This window comes from Rhinichthys klamathensis, unplaced genomic scaffold (genome assembly GCF_029890125.1).
Source record: "Rhinichthys klamathensis goyatoka isolate OS25496 unplaced genomic scaffold, OSU_Roscu_1.1 h1tg000036l_1, whole genome shotgun sequence".
Classification (NCBI taxonomy): Eukaryota; Metazoa; Chordata; class Actinopteri; order Cypriniformes; family Leuciscidae; genus Rhinichthys; species Rhinichthys klamathensis.
Genome location: NW_026606584.1, coordinates 4,100,854 through 4,115,303, shown reverse-complemented (window position 1 = coordinate 4,115,303; position 14,450 = coordinate 4,100,854). Strand labels below are relative to the sequence as shown.

Below are 14,450 nucleotides of genomic sequence, written 5' to 3'. Positions count from 1 at the left end.
AGTATGCTAAATTGCAAGCAGATTTTTTATATCTCAAACGGTTTGGCCGTGGCGTTGAAACAAATTCATAGCGCCACCAACTGGCACCAAGAAGTGTGTCACTTTAAAAATGCTTTGAAATCACCCTCTTATTTTACAACCGATTTGCTTCAACCTTCATTAGCATAATGTCAAAACAGGGCAGATTTAGACTTGAGAAAGCATTCTTGATATCTTAAATACTGTTGCCATGGCAACACGCAAACTTAAAAAATATTCTTGGGTGTTTTTGAGGCTCTTAGCATGCTTCAAATTGCATGAAATTCAACACACATATCAGAGCTGATATAGTGTTTACAGTAGCTTTTGTAAGCTCTTGCTTTTGTAAGACTTTTGTTCACTGCCCCTTAGGAAAATGATTACTGTTCGTATTGCCATAGTTTTCCGACAAGTACCATGATTAAATGGTTTTTAACTTTGCATCTAAAATGTTAAGACAATTACAAAAAAAAAACATACCACTCTTAAATGTCCTGTGAAATCAGTGCTTGCAAAGTCCATGCATGAAATCAGTTCTGCATGATCTTCTTGTTTGTTAACATTCTTAAGTCTGAATCAGGTTTGAATTGATTTGAAATTGACGTCATCCTTAATATTTACATCTGAGTACAGTTCGCATTTATGGCAAGGGGCGTGGCAGTTCCCGAACATGCGTTAAGCGCTGGGCCAGCTAACCAATCCCAGTGTATTTCGGAAGGAACAGGAAATAAACGGCGAGTTCAGGCCAGGCTGGGGAGAGAGGTGCTGTAATAATGTAACATGTGAAAATAATGTGTTTTTGAACAAATCAAACATGAAAGCATATTCTAGTACACCCCCAAAAAACAGGTGTGAGTTAGTGTTAGTGTTATATATTTCCATTAAATAGTTTCAAGTTTCGTTTCGCTTGCAACAACCTACACATCCCTGCATAAAGATATTTTTTTTGTTATTGAAGTGTCTACGTTCAAAAACCACTGTTAATTTTAACAGAAAAGCAAGCATACTGTATGGGTGATATGGCATGGCAGCCAATACAAATAATAAATAATAATTGCCTTTCATAATGCAGCATTATACGTTTCTCATTTACATAATGTCTACACTTTGTAAGAGAGAATTCACGAGCAGTGACAAAATCTCGAGCAGTGAGTGGATTCTAACTTAAACAGCTGTGACTGGCCATTGCGTTCAAGAAATCAACAAACATGTCTGTGATTGGTTACATTACTGTCTGCAGCGAAAACATGTTGTAAATGGAATCATTTGACGCTCTTCAGAACGCAAACCCAGATCCACACTGGATCGTTTGCAAACTCTTTTTCGATAATATGCTATTATTAGGAAGAAAACGGATCCAAGACCAGCAGTTAAGGGCAGTTTTTCCCTCTAAAAGCAATCAGAAGAAACAGCAGGCAAAGGTTTGAGTGAGAAAATTACACGCTAGTATCAAATCCGTCTTCCTTTGGTCTTAGGGGGGGGGGGGTGGGGGGGGGGGGGGGGGCACAGGGATGTCCATGGGGGGACCAGGCCAACTCTGGCACTGGGCCTGAAGTAGCTGCTTGAATATGTTCATTCAGCTGTATGATCAAACAGCTGAAGTCACAACCGCATTCTAACTAACCACAGTGGTAACCATAGCGACAGTAACAAACATCGTGAAGTTTTACCACCATTGACAGCGCATAGGCCTAGAGTCCAATCAAGACTTGAGTTCATCCATTAGATATTTTAAATAACCAACTACAGCGGTAAATGCTTTATAACTGGTTGGAGGGAGTATGTTTGAGCTGCACGCCTCACACCCATTGCAGCTGGTAATAACCAGTAAAATGTTTGAAAAAAGTTTAATGTGATAGGTTGCCTTATTTCTTCAAATTCATTTTTATTTTATTTTTTTAAAAATTACAGTGTGCCTGCACAAACACCAAGAAGTGCAATGTACATTTTCCATTTTACACTGGTTATAGTCAGGTACACAACATATAGCAATGCTACATCACTGTTCATGGAAACATGGCCAAGAACATGCTTTGTCTCCAGAAAGTGAAGGTCTCTAACAGATTAATATCAGTGTTTTACTCCCCTGCTGATGTTGGCCAGGAGAGTGGTGACATTTCCCAGACATCAAAGAGAGTCCAAGGGGAAGGGCAGCCACCATCATGCCACATGACAATACAACATGCCACAAGAAAGACTTAATAAAATACACATAGAAAGGACATCTCCCCATTTTATTCACAGAACATCAGATCATTTATATAAATATTTCTCAGAATATATTTTTTTATTAAATGCAATGCTAGCTTTGTTATGATATTATAGATGTGTTGTAAGAACTCTGTCTTTATGTGTCTCATGATTTAATTAATTTAACCCAATGTGTACCCTGTCTCCTTAACTTCCATTATACTCCTGTTACAATAATCAGATTTTAATGGCACACTAATCTGTAAATAAGCTTCGAACAAAAGAAAACTTTCCTTTTAGATTTTAAGATAAGCTATCAACCCATTTTTACTAAAGTGCTTTATGGCAGGGTACATGACGCTGAGCACCTGCTGATCGCCTGGATAACTCAACTCTGAAAACATCAGATCAAATTTTTAAATAGGCGCTAACTTTATAAATAAACCACAGATTTGAGATTTAAAGTTTTAAACAACTACATTCTAACCTGAAAAACTCTTAAAACTACATTTTGTGACACAATAACGACTCGGTTACTAACGTAACCTCGGTTCCCTGAGAGGAGGGAACGAGTATTGCGTAATAGCTTACGCTATGGGAAAACTCCTTTTCTCGAGAAATATTGAAGTCTTTATGTAAAACGCATTGCAGCTGCACAGCATACAGCAATGAGCGAGGCAGCTCGGTCATTGGCTGTGCAGCGGCAACTGCACGAACCTATGACGGGGCGACTCTGAACCCGCTTCCAATGAGCGTGCTTCGCGCCCACGCGCGTCAGAGCCCGCCAAGATGGGCGTGGCCAAGGGCTATATATTGGGCGCCCGGTCGTCTGAGTTCTTTAGGTTCAATCGACTGAAGCAAACTGACCAAGCACAAGCACGGCAGCTTTCGCAATACTCGTTCCCTCCTCTCAGGGAACCGAGGTTGCGTTAGTAACCGAGTCATTCCCTTTCGAGAGGTTCCTCCTACGCTATGGGAACGCCATGTAAAACGCTGTGCGTGCTGACTTCGCTCTATTAAGCCGGAGGCAGATGCCTGAGCCTTTAAGCAAAGTAATTATCCAACGAGCCAGCCGAAGGCGGGCTTTATAAGGGACAACGTGGAACGGCCCAATGGGCGTCCAGAGAAACACACAAGCACATTTTTATGTACTGACATGCATGAAAAATCCTCTACATCAGTCAGAGACGGATTCTATGAGGGAGGAGACAATGCTCAGCATGTACACACTCCAGCCTATGCATAGTTAGACCGACAGTATGTTAGAGTGCAATGAGGGGACCTGTAGGTTATAAAACCTGATAAATGTTGACGGTGAGGCCCAGCCTGCTGCCGCACAAATATCTTGAATGGGTATCCCACTCGACCACGCCCACGAGGAGGCCATGCCTCTCGTAGAGTGAGCTCTGATGCCCAAGGGGCACTGAAGGCCCTTGGCTTCATAAGCCAGCGCTATATCATCAACTATCCAGCGCGATATTCTCTGCTTTGAAACAGCGAGACCTTTGGTGCGGCCGCCAAAGCATACGAACAATTGCTCTGTCTGTCTGAACAGGGCAGAACGTTCCAAATATACTCTGAACGCCCTGACCGGGCAGAGTAAATTAGCGTCGCTTTCGTCTGCTGGAGACGATAGCGCGGCCAAAGATATCACCTGTGCTCTGAAGGGTGTAGAGAGCACCTTAGGAATATACCCGTGTTTTGGCCTGAGGACAACCCTGCTGTCGTTAGGTCCAAACTCCAGGCAGGCAGCGCTTGATGACAGCGCGTGCAGGTCGCCCACTCTCTTGACCGAGGCGAGAGCCAGCAAGAGAGCAGTTTTGAGCGAGAGCTGTTTAAGGTGCACAGTTCGGAGGGGTTCGAACGGGGCACTTTTGAGTGCGTCCAGGACCATGGCCAGGTCCCAGATCGGCACTGAGGGGGGGCGTGGGGGATTTATCCTCCTGGCGCCCCTCAGGAAACGAACAACTAGGTAGTTTTTCCCTAGTGTGCGTCCTTCTACAGGGTCGTGTGATGCCGCTATGGCAGCCACATATACTTTGAGCGTGGAGGGGGTGCGGCCTGCCTCCAACAGCTCTTGTAAGAAAACGAGCACACTCGGTACTTCGCATGTCTCAGGGTTCAGGTTCCTGGATTTACACCAGTCACTGAACACCTTCCATTTCTGGGCATATAAGCGCCTCGTAGAGGGCGCTCGCGCCTCAGTGATGGTTCTCAACACTCCACTGGGGAGGTTCCCGGGAACCCATTGAGGGGCCACGCATGGAGGGCCCACAGATCGGGGCGGGGATGGAGGATGGTTGGCCTTCCTGAGGAGGTCCAGCCTCAGCGGAATCGGCCATGGGGCAGATTGCATCATCTGCATCAGTTCTGGAAACCACGTCTGGTTCTTCCAGAGTGGGGCTACCAGGAGCACTGCACATTTCTTCTCCCTGATCCGACTGATGACCTGAGGTAGCATCGCGACCGGAGGGAAGGCATACAGCGGGCGGCTCGGCCAGATTTGGCAAGCTCTGGTTCGGCAACTTTGCTCAACTCAGCTCAAGAGGTCGGCAACTTTGCCGACCTCTTTCGGCAAAGAGGTCGACCTCTGCTCTGCCAAAGGTTTGCCATAACCACTGAATCGTCAGGGGGTGGAGAGACCATTCTCCTGGGAGAACTTTGTCTCTGGACAGCATGTCCGCTCCCTGGTTCAGAACACCTGGCACATGCGCTGCTCTCAGCGAGCGCAGGTTGCGCTGGGACCATAGGAGGAGCCCCCTGGCCATCGAGTGCAGGGAGCTCGATCTGAGTCCACCCTGACGATTTATATGCGAGACTACCGTCATGTTGTCCGTTCGGACTAGGACGTGCTCGTCCTTCAGGTACGGGAGCAGGGCTCTGAGAGCCAAAGCGACCGCTTTCAATTCCAGACAGTTTATATGTAGGCGCTTTTCCGGGTTTGACCACAAGCCGGAGACAGGCCTGCCCTCGTAAAGGGCCCCCCAACCTATTTTGGAGGCATCTGTCGTGATCATTTTCCTCCTTGTGTTCACGCCCAAACTCACGCCGGACTGATACCAGTCGACAGCTTTCCAGGGCGTCAGGGCTTTTATGCAGCCATGATTTGCTCTGATTAAAAAGTGGCCCGAGCGCCACGCGTGAGTGGGGACACGGCTTTTGAGCCAGCGTTGGAGAGGACGCATGTGCAAAAATCCTAGCTGGAGTACAGCTGATGCCGAGGCCATGAGACCGAGCATCCTTTGAAATCGCTTGACGGGGGCGCGCGCACCCGCTCTGAACGATGTTGCAAGGCGCCGGATAGTGAGCGCGCGCTCTGATGAGAGGCGCGCCGTCATCTGCACTGAGTCTAGCACTATTCCCAGAAAAGAAATATTCTGGCTGGGGGATAGCATGCTCTTTGCAAAATTGATTCTTAGACCCAGGCAATCTAGATGACTGATAATCCAAGACCTGTGTGTCACTAACTGGCTCTCTGATTGTGCTAGGACTAGCCAATCGTCGAGATAATTTAGTATTCGCACTCCCCGCTGCCTCAGGGGGGAAAGTGCTGCATCCATACATTTCGTAAATGTATGGGGTGCCAGTGACAGGCCGAATGGTAGTACTGTGTGTACTGGTATGACTGTCCCTCGAAAGCGAATCTCAGAAAAGGCCTGTGATGAGGCGCTATTGGAATGTGAAAGTAAGCGTCTTTCAGATCCACTGATAGAAACCAATCCCCCGGGCGAACTTGCGCCAGGATATGCTTGGTTGTTAACATTCTGAACGAGCGAATCATTAAAGCTTTGTTCAGATGTCTGAGATCTAGAATGGGGCGGAGACCACCATCCTTTTTCGGGACGAGAAAATAGCGACTGTAAAAACCTGCCTCGCTCATAGAGGGAGGGACTGTTTCTATAGCGCCTTTCTCTATCAGTTTGAGCATCTCGGTGCGTAGAACATGTGAAACATCTTTTCTCACTTTCGTCTCGACCACTGCTGTGAAGCGGGGCAGTCTGCGAGCGAATTGAAGCGAGTAACCGTGTTTTATTATGTTCAAAACCCATTTCGGCATGCCGGGGATATTTTCCCAAGCTTTCGCTCGCACAGATATGGGCTGAATGCACGCTGGGGGCGTGTCGCGGTGACGTATGGCTCCCGCCAGCAAATCGCCCTGTGCTAATACCGAGCTTACAGCTCTCAGAGGCGCGGGCTGAGCAGCTTTGTTGAATGCCGAGTGCAGGGGTGCGTGTGAGATTACAGGCACGCTCGCCGTAATGCTCACAGTGTGAGATGGGGAAATGTTTAACACTGTATGGACAGTGCTTATGGGTGGGGGTGCATAGACTGTGGTAGGCACGCGCGCCACTTTCATAAAAATTCCCGCTCGTGGCGGGAGGTTTTTGGCCATATAAACAGAGTTTGTGAGTTGGGGTGCGTGCATAACAGCGGGCACACGCGCTACTCTTATAGAACTTCCCGCTTTTACTGGGGAAGTGTTTATAACTGTGGGAACAGTGCTTATGTGTAGTGGTGCATACGTGACAGTTGGCACACAATCTACATTTATGGGGCGTCCAGCCTGAGCTGGGAAAACATTTGGCACTGCTTTGACAGTTTTGATATGTGGGAATGCGCACTTTGGTGTGGACACGTGACCCTTTAATGACACAGGCAGAAAATGGCTCTTTATGTGATTTCTGTGTGTCGCCGTAAAAACGGCGTTTGTTTGCAGGTGAGCGAGCTGTGTGGCTGGCACATTGGCTGCTGTACAGACATTTCCAGCCGCCTGTAAGGGGACTGGGTAATGTTTTAAACGTTTTGGAGAGAACGGTCCGGCTTTTGCGAGACACGCGCTCTCCCTTTTTCTCCCTGTAGCTAGGAGGACTTACGAGGCTCTGGGTTCAGCACAATCTTGGGCCGAGGTCCCCGTCGCTCGGGCGGTTGTCTCCTGTTGGCAGAGCGCGAGCGGCGTCGAAAATTAGTTTCAGGAGGCGCCGTCTTAGCTCGCTGCTGCTGAGGCGGCCTTTGGCGGCTCTGCGATGAGCTAGATCGCTTGGGCAGGAAGTGACGCATAGCCTGCGAATCCTTATGGGCTTCGGTGAAGCGCTCGGCGAACTCCTTCACCGCTGGTCCAAACAGGCCGCTTTGGGAGATAGGCGCGTCGAGAAATGACGCCTTATCTGCATCCTTCATCTCCGTTAGCGTCAGCCACAGATGGCGCTCAAGGACAGTTAGGTTAGCCATAGCACGGCCGATGGATTGGGCGGTTGCTTTTGTAGCTCGCAGTGCTATGTCGGTGGCGCTGCGCAGGTCCTTGAATGCCTCAGGATCAGGTCCAGACTCGTCCATACTGCGGAGCAGTTTAGCTTGAAACACCTGGAGGACAGCCATAGAGTGAAGCGCTGATGCAGCTTGGCCGGCGGCGGCGTATGCGCGACCGGCGAGAGCTGAAGTAGACCGGCGAGAGCTGAAGTAGACCGGCAAGGCTTCGAGGGATGAGAAGCTTTAGCTTTCCATCCAGCGTTGGAGGGTGGACACAGATGATTGGCCACAGCCTCCTCGAGGGGCGGAGTCCCCTCATAGCCTCTTTCTTTCGCGCCGTCCACAGAGGAGAGCGACAAAGAAAAAGAAGGCTTCAGGCGAGCGGAGTGCGGGGCTTTCCACGACTTCGTGAGTTCGTCGTGAACTTCCGGGAAGAAAGGGGAGGGCCTTTGCCGAGGGGCCTGTCAGCGCCCCTGCAGGAACCACTCGTCCAGTCGGCTGCGGGCGGGTTCTTCCAGGGAAGACCAATCGAGCCCGAGGTCTTCCACGGCCTTAGATAGGATGCGGACGATCTCCGAGTCCATGCTGGACCCCACGCTCGTGCCCGCCAATGTCGATGGCGCGGGGTCGAAGGACGAGCCCGGCCAGTCGTCGGATGCAGCATCACAGGAAAGGCTGTCATCCTTGTCATCGTCATCCCCTGACGCGCCAAACGAGACGAGACCCATCGCTCCACTGGAGGGGTGCTGGTCCGCCTGTGTGAACTGGACTGGCGGCGTGGAGTCTTCGGGTGGTGGTGAAGCACGCGGGGATTGGCCCGGCGTGGCATCACTGCAAACCGCGTGCTCTGGCGGCCTCTGTGAGCGGCGCTTCTTCTTGCGCGGCTCGACCAGAGGGGATGGCAGCACGGAGGAAGTGGGCTCTTTCGCAGTGAAAACGGCGAAGCGAGCGCGCAGCTCGGTGAGGCCCAGGGCGTCACACTCGGGACATCCGCCTCGAGTAAGGGCAGCCTCTGCGTGGTCCGGTCCCAAGCAGCGGGTGCAAATGATGTGACGATCCCTGTCCTGAAGAGGGCCTCGACACGAGGCGCAGGAAGGCATTTGAAACAACGCCTTGAATTTGCTCTTTTAGAAAAAGTGTCGCGGGGGCGAACACTGTAAGCTTTGAAAAGGATATAAAGGTGTTGCGCGCCGGATGGCTTAGCAGAAGGCGATCGAAGGCGGCTGAAGGCGCCGGCGTCCTCGAAGCAGTCCTGCTGTAGGCTTGTCGACGGCGGCGGCGAAAAGACTCCAAGAAATCCGGAGGATCCAGCGAAGAGAAGGTCTTTGCTGAAGGAGATTAAATCTAAAGAACTCAGATGACGGGGCGCCCAATATATAGCCCTTGGCCACGACCATCTTGGCAGGCTCTGACGCGCGTGGGCGCGAAGCACGCTCATTGGAAGCGGGTTCAGAGTCGCCCCGTCATAGGTTCGTGCAGTTGCCGCAGCACAGCCAATGACCGAGCTGCCTCGCTCATTGCTGTATGCTGTGCAGCTGCAATGCGTTTTACATAAAAGACATCAATATTTCTCGAGAAAAGGAGTTTTCCATAGCGTAAGCTATTACGCAATAGGAGGAACCTCTCGAAAGGGAACAGTTCTGTCATGATGGGATACCTGGCTGTCTCAAATCCGCACAAGTCACCTCTCGATGCATCCTCGATAAAAGGGGTGGATCAAGAGCACATCCGGGGATTTTGTAACTTTGCTAGATGTGAACTTTGAATTTGAACAGATCTTGGTTGCTGCGACTGATGACATTTCACAAGTCCACAAGAACACAAGTAGAGACAATAACGCATATTGAGAAACATACTGTTATATGAGGTAACAGCAACGTGGACCGCTCTTACCCTGGGCTGCCAGTTCTCATACTGTTTCTGCAGGTTGGCCCCTATCGTCTCCAGGGCTTTCTGTGGACTCATAGACAGAGGGTCTAGAAGATAAAAAGAGAAAACACACATTATAGTATTACTGTAAATTCAGGCACTTTTATATGCTATACTCATCTGGCATTCTTCTGCATAATAGTGTATTAGTTTAACTATTACACTATTATGCAGAAGAATGCCAGATGATATACATTTTATCAAAGGAGTCTTATAGAAGTACAAAAGTCATCCCAGAATAAAACCTGTCTGAAACAAGTGAAATACAGAAAATGGGAAAGTGCTTAAGTTGGAAGCTGAAACTTAAGAATCAATTCTGTATGGATTATGAAACATATTTCTGCACTGCACACACATCATAACTACTCAAATACACAAAAAAAGATGTTGAATGAGTTTTCTCTGAGGAAAGTGTTCATTAAATTGGTTTATAGCTGAATTCATAAAAGAAAAGGGCCAAAAAACAATGTTTATTAAATCAAACTGCACACTGCGTTGTAAACATTTATTAATTGACATGCCTTCAACATATTGCTTATTTCTCAATTTTTTTCAGACACATGTACAAAGTAATGTCCTTCTTTATTACACACAGGGGCGTCAGAAAAGAGGTAATGGTGGAACAGAGTTACAATCGAGGGGGAAACCATTGTATGGTTATTTGGTGGATATTAGGGCAAACTCACCTATCCAGCACTCTAGTCTGGCACAGGGTGAAGTCTTGACTACATCAGGGGGGTCCACGCCAACATTGAGACATAAAACTAGAGCCACACTTACAGTTTTCATCTGTAGGAACAAATAGGAGAAAAAAGAAAACTGTAAGATAATTTAAATAACTCTAAAATCTACTGAGATGAAAAGGATACTATTACTCAAAAATAAAAAAACTTTAGAAAAGCAGCAAAATGAAAAAGAAAACGGCACGCAACCACTAGAACAGCTGCAAATGTAAATACTGTATTATATAATATAATAAATATGTACAGGCCTGGAGTGGCCATCTGAAGATTCGGGAGAATTCTTGGTGGGATGCTGATAAATTGGGCAGTACCACTTCGACATAAAGACAGTTTCACACGGGAAATGCGGAAAGCACAAGTCTCTTATTAATTAATTTTGATGACATTTTTGGATGTACATCATCAGGGTATTATGCATGTAGGCCGATGTCACTCTAAGAGCGAGGTGGGCTGGGGGCAGGGCGGGAGTGGCACTAAAGGTAGAATGAAGGGAAGTTAGAATTTAGAATAACTAATGGGGTGATAACTTGATATAAGTACAATAATTCCAAACTAATTCTCCCAGGGCCGGCACCACGAGGCGGCAAACGGGGGCATTGCCCCATCAGATCTGATTTGTGCCCCATCAGTTTCAATTTTCAAACCAGTCTTGGGCTACAGGGTGAAATGGCTGAAGGTTGATGTCTATGGAATCAGCAATAATAATCCTTTCAAATATAATTTGACAAAGTGTTTTATTCATATCAGATACACATTGTGTATGAATCAATAAAGTTTACTCTATTTTTCTCCAAGTTCACCAGCCACTTACTTTTGTGTATTTCGGGAAAAATGGATGAATTTACGTGATGTAAATCCAACAGAACCTCTGAATTGCGGTGCAAACTCATTGCGCGCTATATCAACTAACATTATAATTATAAAGTTATTACAGTTAAATTATAAAACATATTCACTTATATGTTTTTGACAATCAGAATATATACTATAATTCATGATATAGTAAAAAAAAAAAAAAAAAAATCGAAATAAACGCGATACATATCTGTCATAGTGTGGCTGCATGACGCGTCACCAAGGAAATAAGGAAATAATACGTTCTAAAATAACGGTCGCCTTAAACTCATAAATCATTAATCATTAGTATTATTAACTTATTAATACTTCACTAGTTTCAATACTGGATGAATCAGCGTTTTTGAACGAATCCCTTGTCACCACCAGGTGGCGTAACAATGTAATCGATACAATCGTTATTTGAAGTGCAAAGTTACTTTCAAAAGCTGATTTGCTCTATTTTGATAGCTACCGTAGATATCAGTGTTTATATCCGAAAAATAAGTACTTCTATGATAATATGAATATAGCCCCTTTCACACAGAGATTCCGGAAAATACACGGATAAAGTGACCAGGGATTTTTCATTTGAAAAACGATTTTTTAACTGAAACCTGTTTGAAAAGAGCTTATCTTAGATTCATCTTCATACTCTTCACAGTGGTGAGAGAATGAGAGAGAGAGAGAGAGAGAGAGAGAGAGAGAGAGAGAGAGAGAGAGAGAGAGAGAGAGAGAGAGAGAGAGAGAGAGAGAGAGAGAGAGAGAGAGAGAGAGAGAGAGAGAGAGAGAGAGAGAGAGAGAGAGAGAGAGAGAGAGAGAGAGAGAGATTGAGATTGATGGTCCATGAAAGGAAAAATAAAAAAATCGAATGTCCATAAACCTGCAATGTGAACCAAAGGCGAGTGGGGGGAGGATGAACTTAGAGTTAGAAAAAGTAAAATATGAAATCACTCCGTCATGACCATAAGAAAGGATGGGAGGCGCATATGATGACAAGTTGCTGCTGATCAGCATTCTGTTGATGATAGCACAGACCCAGTCAAGTCAGCTACAGTTAGAATAAGATCAAGAGCAAATATAAACCACACAACCAAAACTCCAGGACAACAACCGTGGTCACTATAATCTTTGTCTGTGTAAAGCTATACCACAACAAACGTACATGACACTATTCACTCTAGACCAACAGTCTATATAAATAAACTATGGTGTGCAGGTTCAATCACAAAAAAATTGTTCCGAATATGAGAATGTTTTTTCGTCTTATATTCGGGGTCTAGACTTTACGTAAATAACGTCTAAGAGCCGTGTGAGTGTCATGCCTGATCCTCGCTGACGGGATCAAACTTCACCCGTACTTGATTTTAAAACATAAGACGGAACCCATATTTCAAAACTACAATAAGATCCACCTCCACTGTTAAAGCTGCCGTCGGCAACATTTTTTTTATCATATTCAGTGAAATCGACACTATAATTTTAGAAAAAAACCCGAGTTTCTAACTCCAACTGGAGCGTGTTATTTGTTTTGCAAAAATCCACAGCTCCCGGATCATCGGGTCCAATCAGCGCAGGGGGGTGTGAGATCTGACTGTCAATCACAGATCGGGCACACGCCACCCCTCGCGCACGTTACAATCACATGCACACGCCTGAAGTTCGCGCAGTAACGAAGAGTGATGGCGGATGTATCTCGCTTTCAAAACACTAACAAATCAAGTAAGCTCGTTTAGAGTATAAATGACGTTAGCAATTGCAATCTATCGGTAGATTAGCCAGGGCAGCATACCTCCAAATACTCCATGGTGTTGATGGATGCTGATGAGACGGGCGCGTTCACAGATAACCTGGTGCACACGCACTGACGAGCACGAACTCGGTGGGAGGGTATCCGTTGATAGTGGGGGAGGGGCATGAGAGTTGTAAACATTCAAAATTTTGCCTAAGTCCACTCAATCTGCCAGACTTGCCGACTGCAGCTTTAATAATTAATACATTTAATTTTTTAATTATGATTTAATGATTTAATTAATACAATTTCGGTAGGCTACATGGTTTTCACTGTGAGATGGATAGCCTAATTGTTAAATGATGGGCTACAGGTTATTTTTATGGTATGCCAAAAAGTGTTTATTTATTTTTTAAATTGTTGGTACATTTTACCAGTATGTTCCATGCTTTCAATACAAAAATTAAAATATAAAAAATATAACTTTTAACAGTATGAAAAATATTTTCAAATAAAAGCATTTTCTTTATCAAAAAGCCTTTTTCCAAAAGGTACATTTTGAAAAAGGGGGGTTGTCTTATATTCAGGGTCGTCTTATATTCGGAACAATACAGTATTGTAGTCCCTACATTGTTAATATATTAATAGGCTATATACAAATAGTGAGTTAACTCATTGTCACTGTAATTAACCATATTGTTTAATTAGCTCATATGCAAACAGTTAAATAATGTTTTTTATGCTCTGTTAACAACTTATTAACTGTAAATAGTTCTCACTTCTTAATATTTGCATATCATCTGCATCAGTTCTGGAAACCACGTCTGGTTCTTCCAGAGTGGGGCTACCAGGAGCACTGCACATTTCTCCTCCCTGATCCGACTGATGACCTGAGGTAGCATCGCGACCGGAGGGAAGGCATACAGCGGGCGGCTCGGCCAGACTTGGGCGAGCGCGTCTGTGCTCTTTGAAAAGAAGAGAAGGCAGTGCGCATTTTCCTTGGAGGCAAAGAGGTCGACCTCTGCTCTGCCAAAGGTTTGCCATAACCACTGAATCGTCAGGGGGTGGAGAGACCATTCTCCTGGGAGAACTTTGTCTCTGGACAGCATGTCCGCTCCCTGGTTCAGAACACCTGGCACATGCGCTGCTCTCAGCGAGCGCAGGTTGCGCTGGGACCATAGGAGGAGCTCCCTGGCCATTGAGTGCAGGGAGCTCGATCTGAGTCCACCCTGACGATTTATATGCGAGACTACCGTCATGTTGTCCGTTCGGACTAGGACGTGCTCGTCCTTCAGGTTTGGGAGCAGGGCTCTGAGAGCCAAAGCGACCGCTTTCAATTCCAGACAGTTTATATGTAGGCGCTTCTCCGGGTTTGACCACAAACCGGAGACAGGCCTGCCCTCGTAAAGGGCCCCCCAACCTATTTTGGAGGCATCTGTCGTGATCATTTTTCTCCTTGTGTTCACGCCCAAACTCACGCCGGACTGATACCAGTCGACAGCTTTCCAGGGCGTCAGGGCTTTTATGCAGCCGTGATTTGCTCTGATTAAAAAGTGGCCCGAGCGCCACGCGTGAGTGGGGACACGGCTTTTGAGCCAGCGTTGGAGAAGACGCATGTGCAACAATCCTAGCTGGAGTACAGCTGATGCTGAGGCCATGAGACCGAGCATCCTCTGAAATCGCTTGACGGGGGCGCGCGCGCGCGCTCTGAACGATGTTGCAAGGCGCCGGATAGTGAGCGCGCGCTCTGATGAGAG

At 46.6% G+C, this 14,450-nt stretch overlaps 1 protein-coding gene across 8 annotated transcripts in view; it reads right to left on the bottom strand.

Annotated features, from left to right (window-relative positions):
• rptor (regulatory associated protein of MTOR, complex 1) overlaps positions 1-14,450 on the bottom strand; it is a 378,992-nt gene that overhangs the window by 317,995 nt on the left and 46,547 nt on the right. For 7 of the 8 annotated variants that reach the window (XM_056246142.1, XM_056246144.1, XM_056246143.1 and 4 more), the window contains 2 exons: positions 10,071-10,173; positions 9,349-9,431 (listed from right to left, as the gene is read on the bottom strand). In XM_056246142.1, coding sequence (XP_056102117.1) covers positions 9,349-9,431; positions 10,071-10,173 — 186 coding nt within the window. The remainder of the gene's footprint in view (positions 1-9,348; positions 9,432-10,070; positions 10,174-14,450) is intronic. The other variant, XM_056246149.1, reaches the window with a different exon arrangement.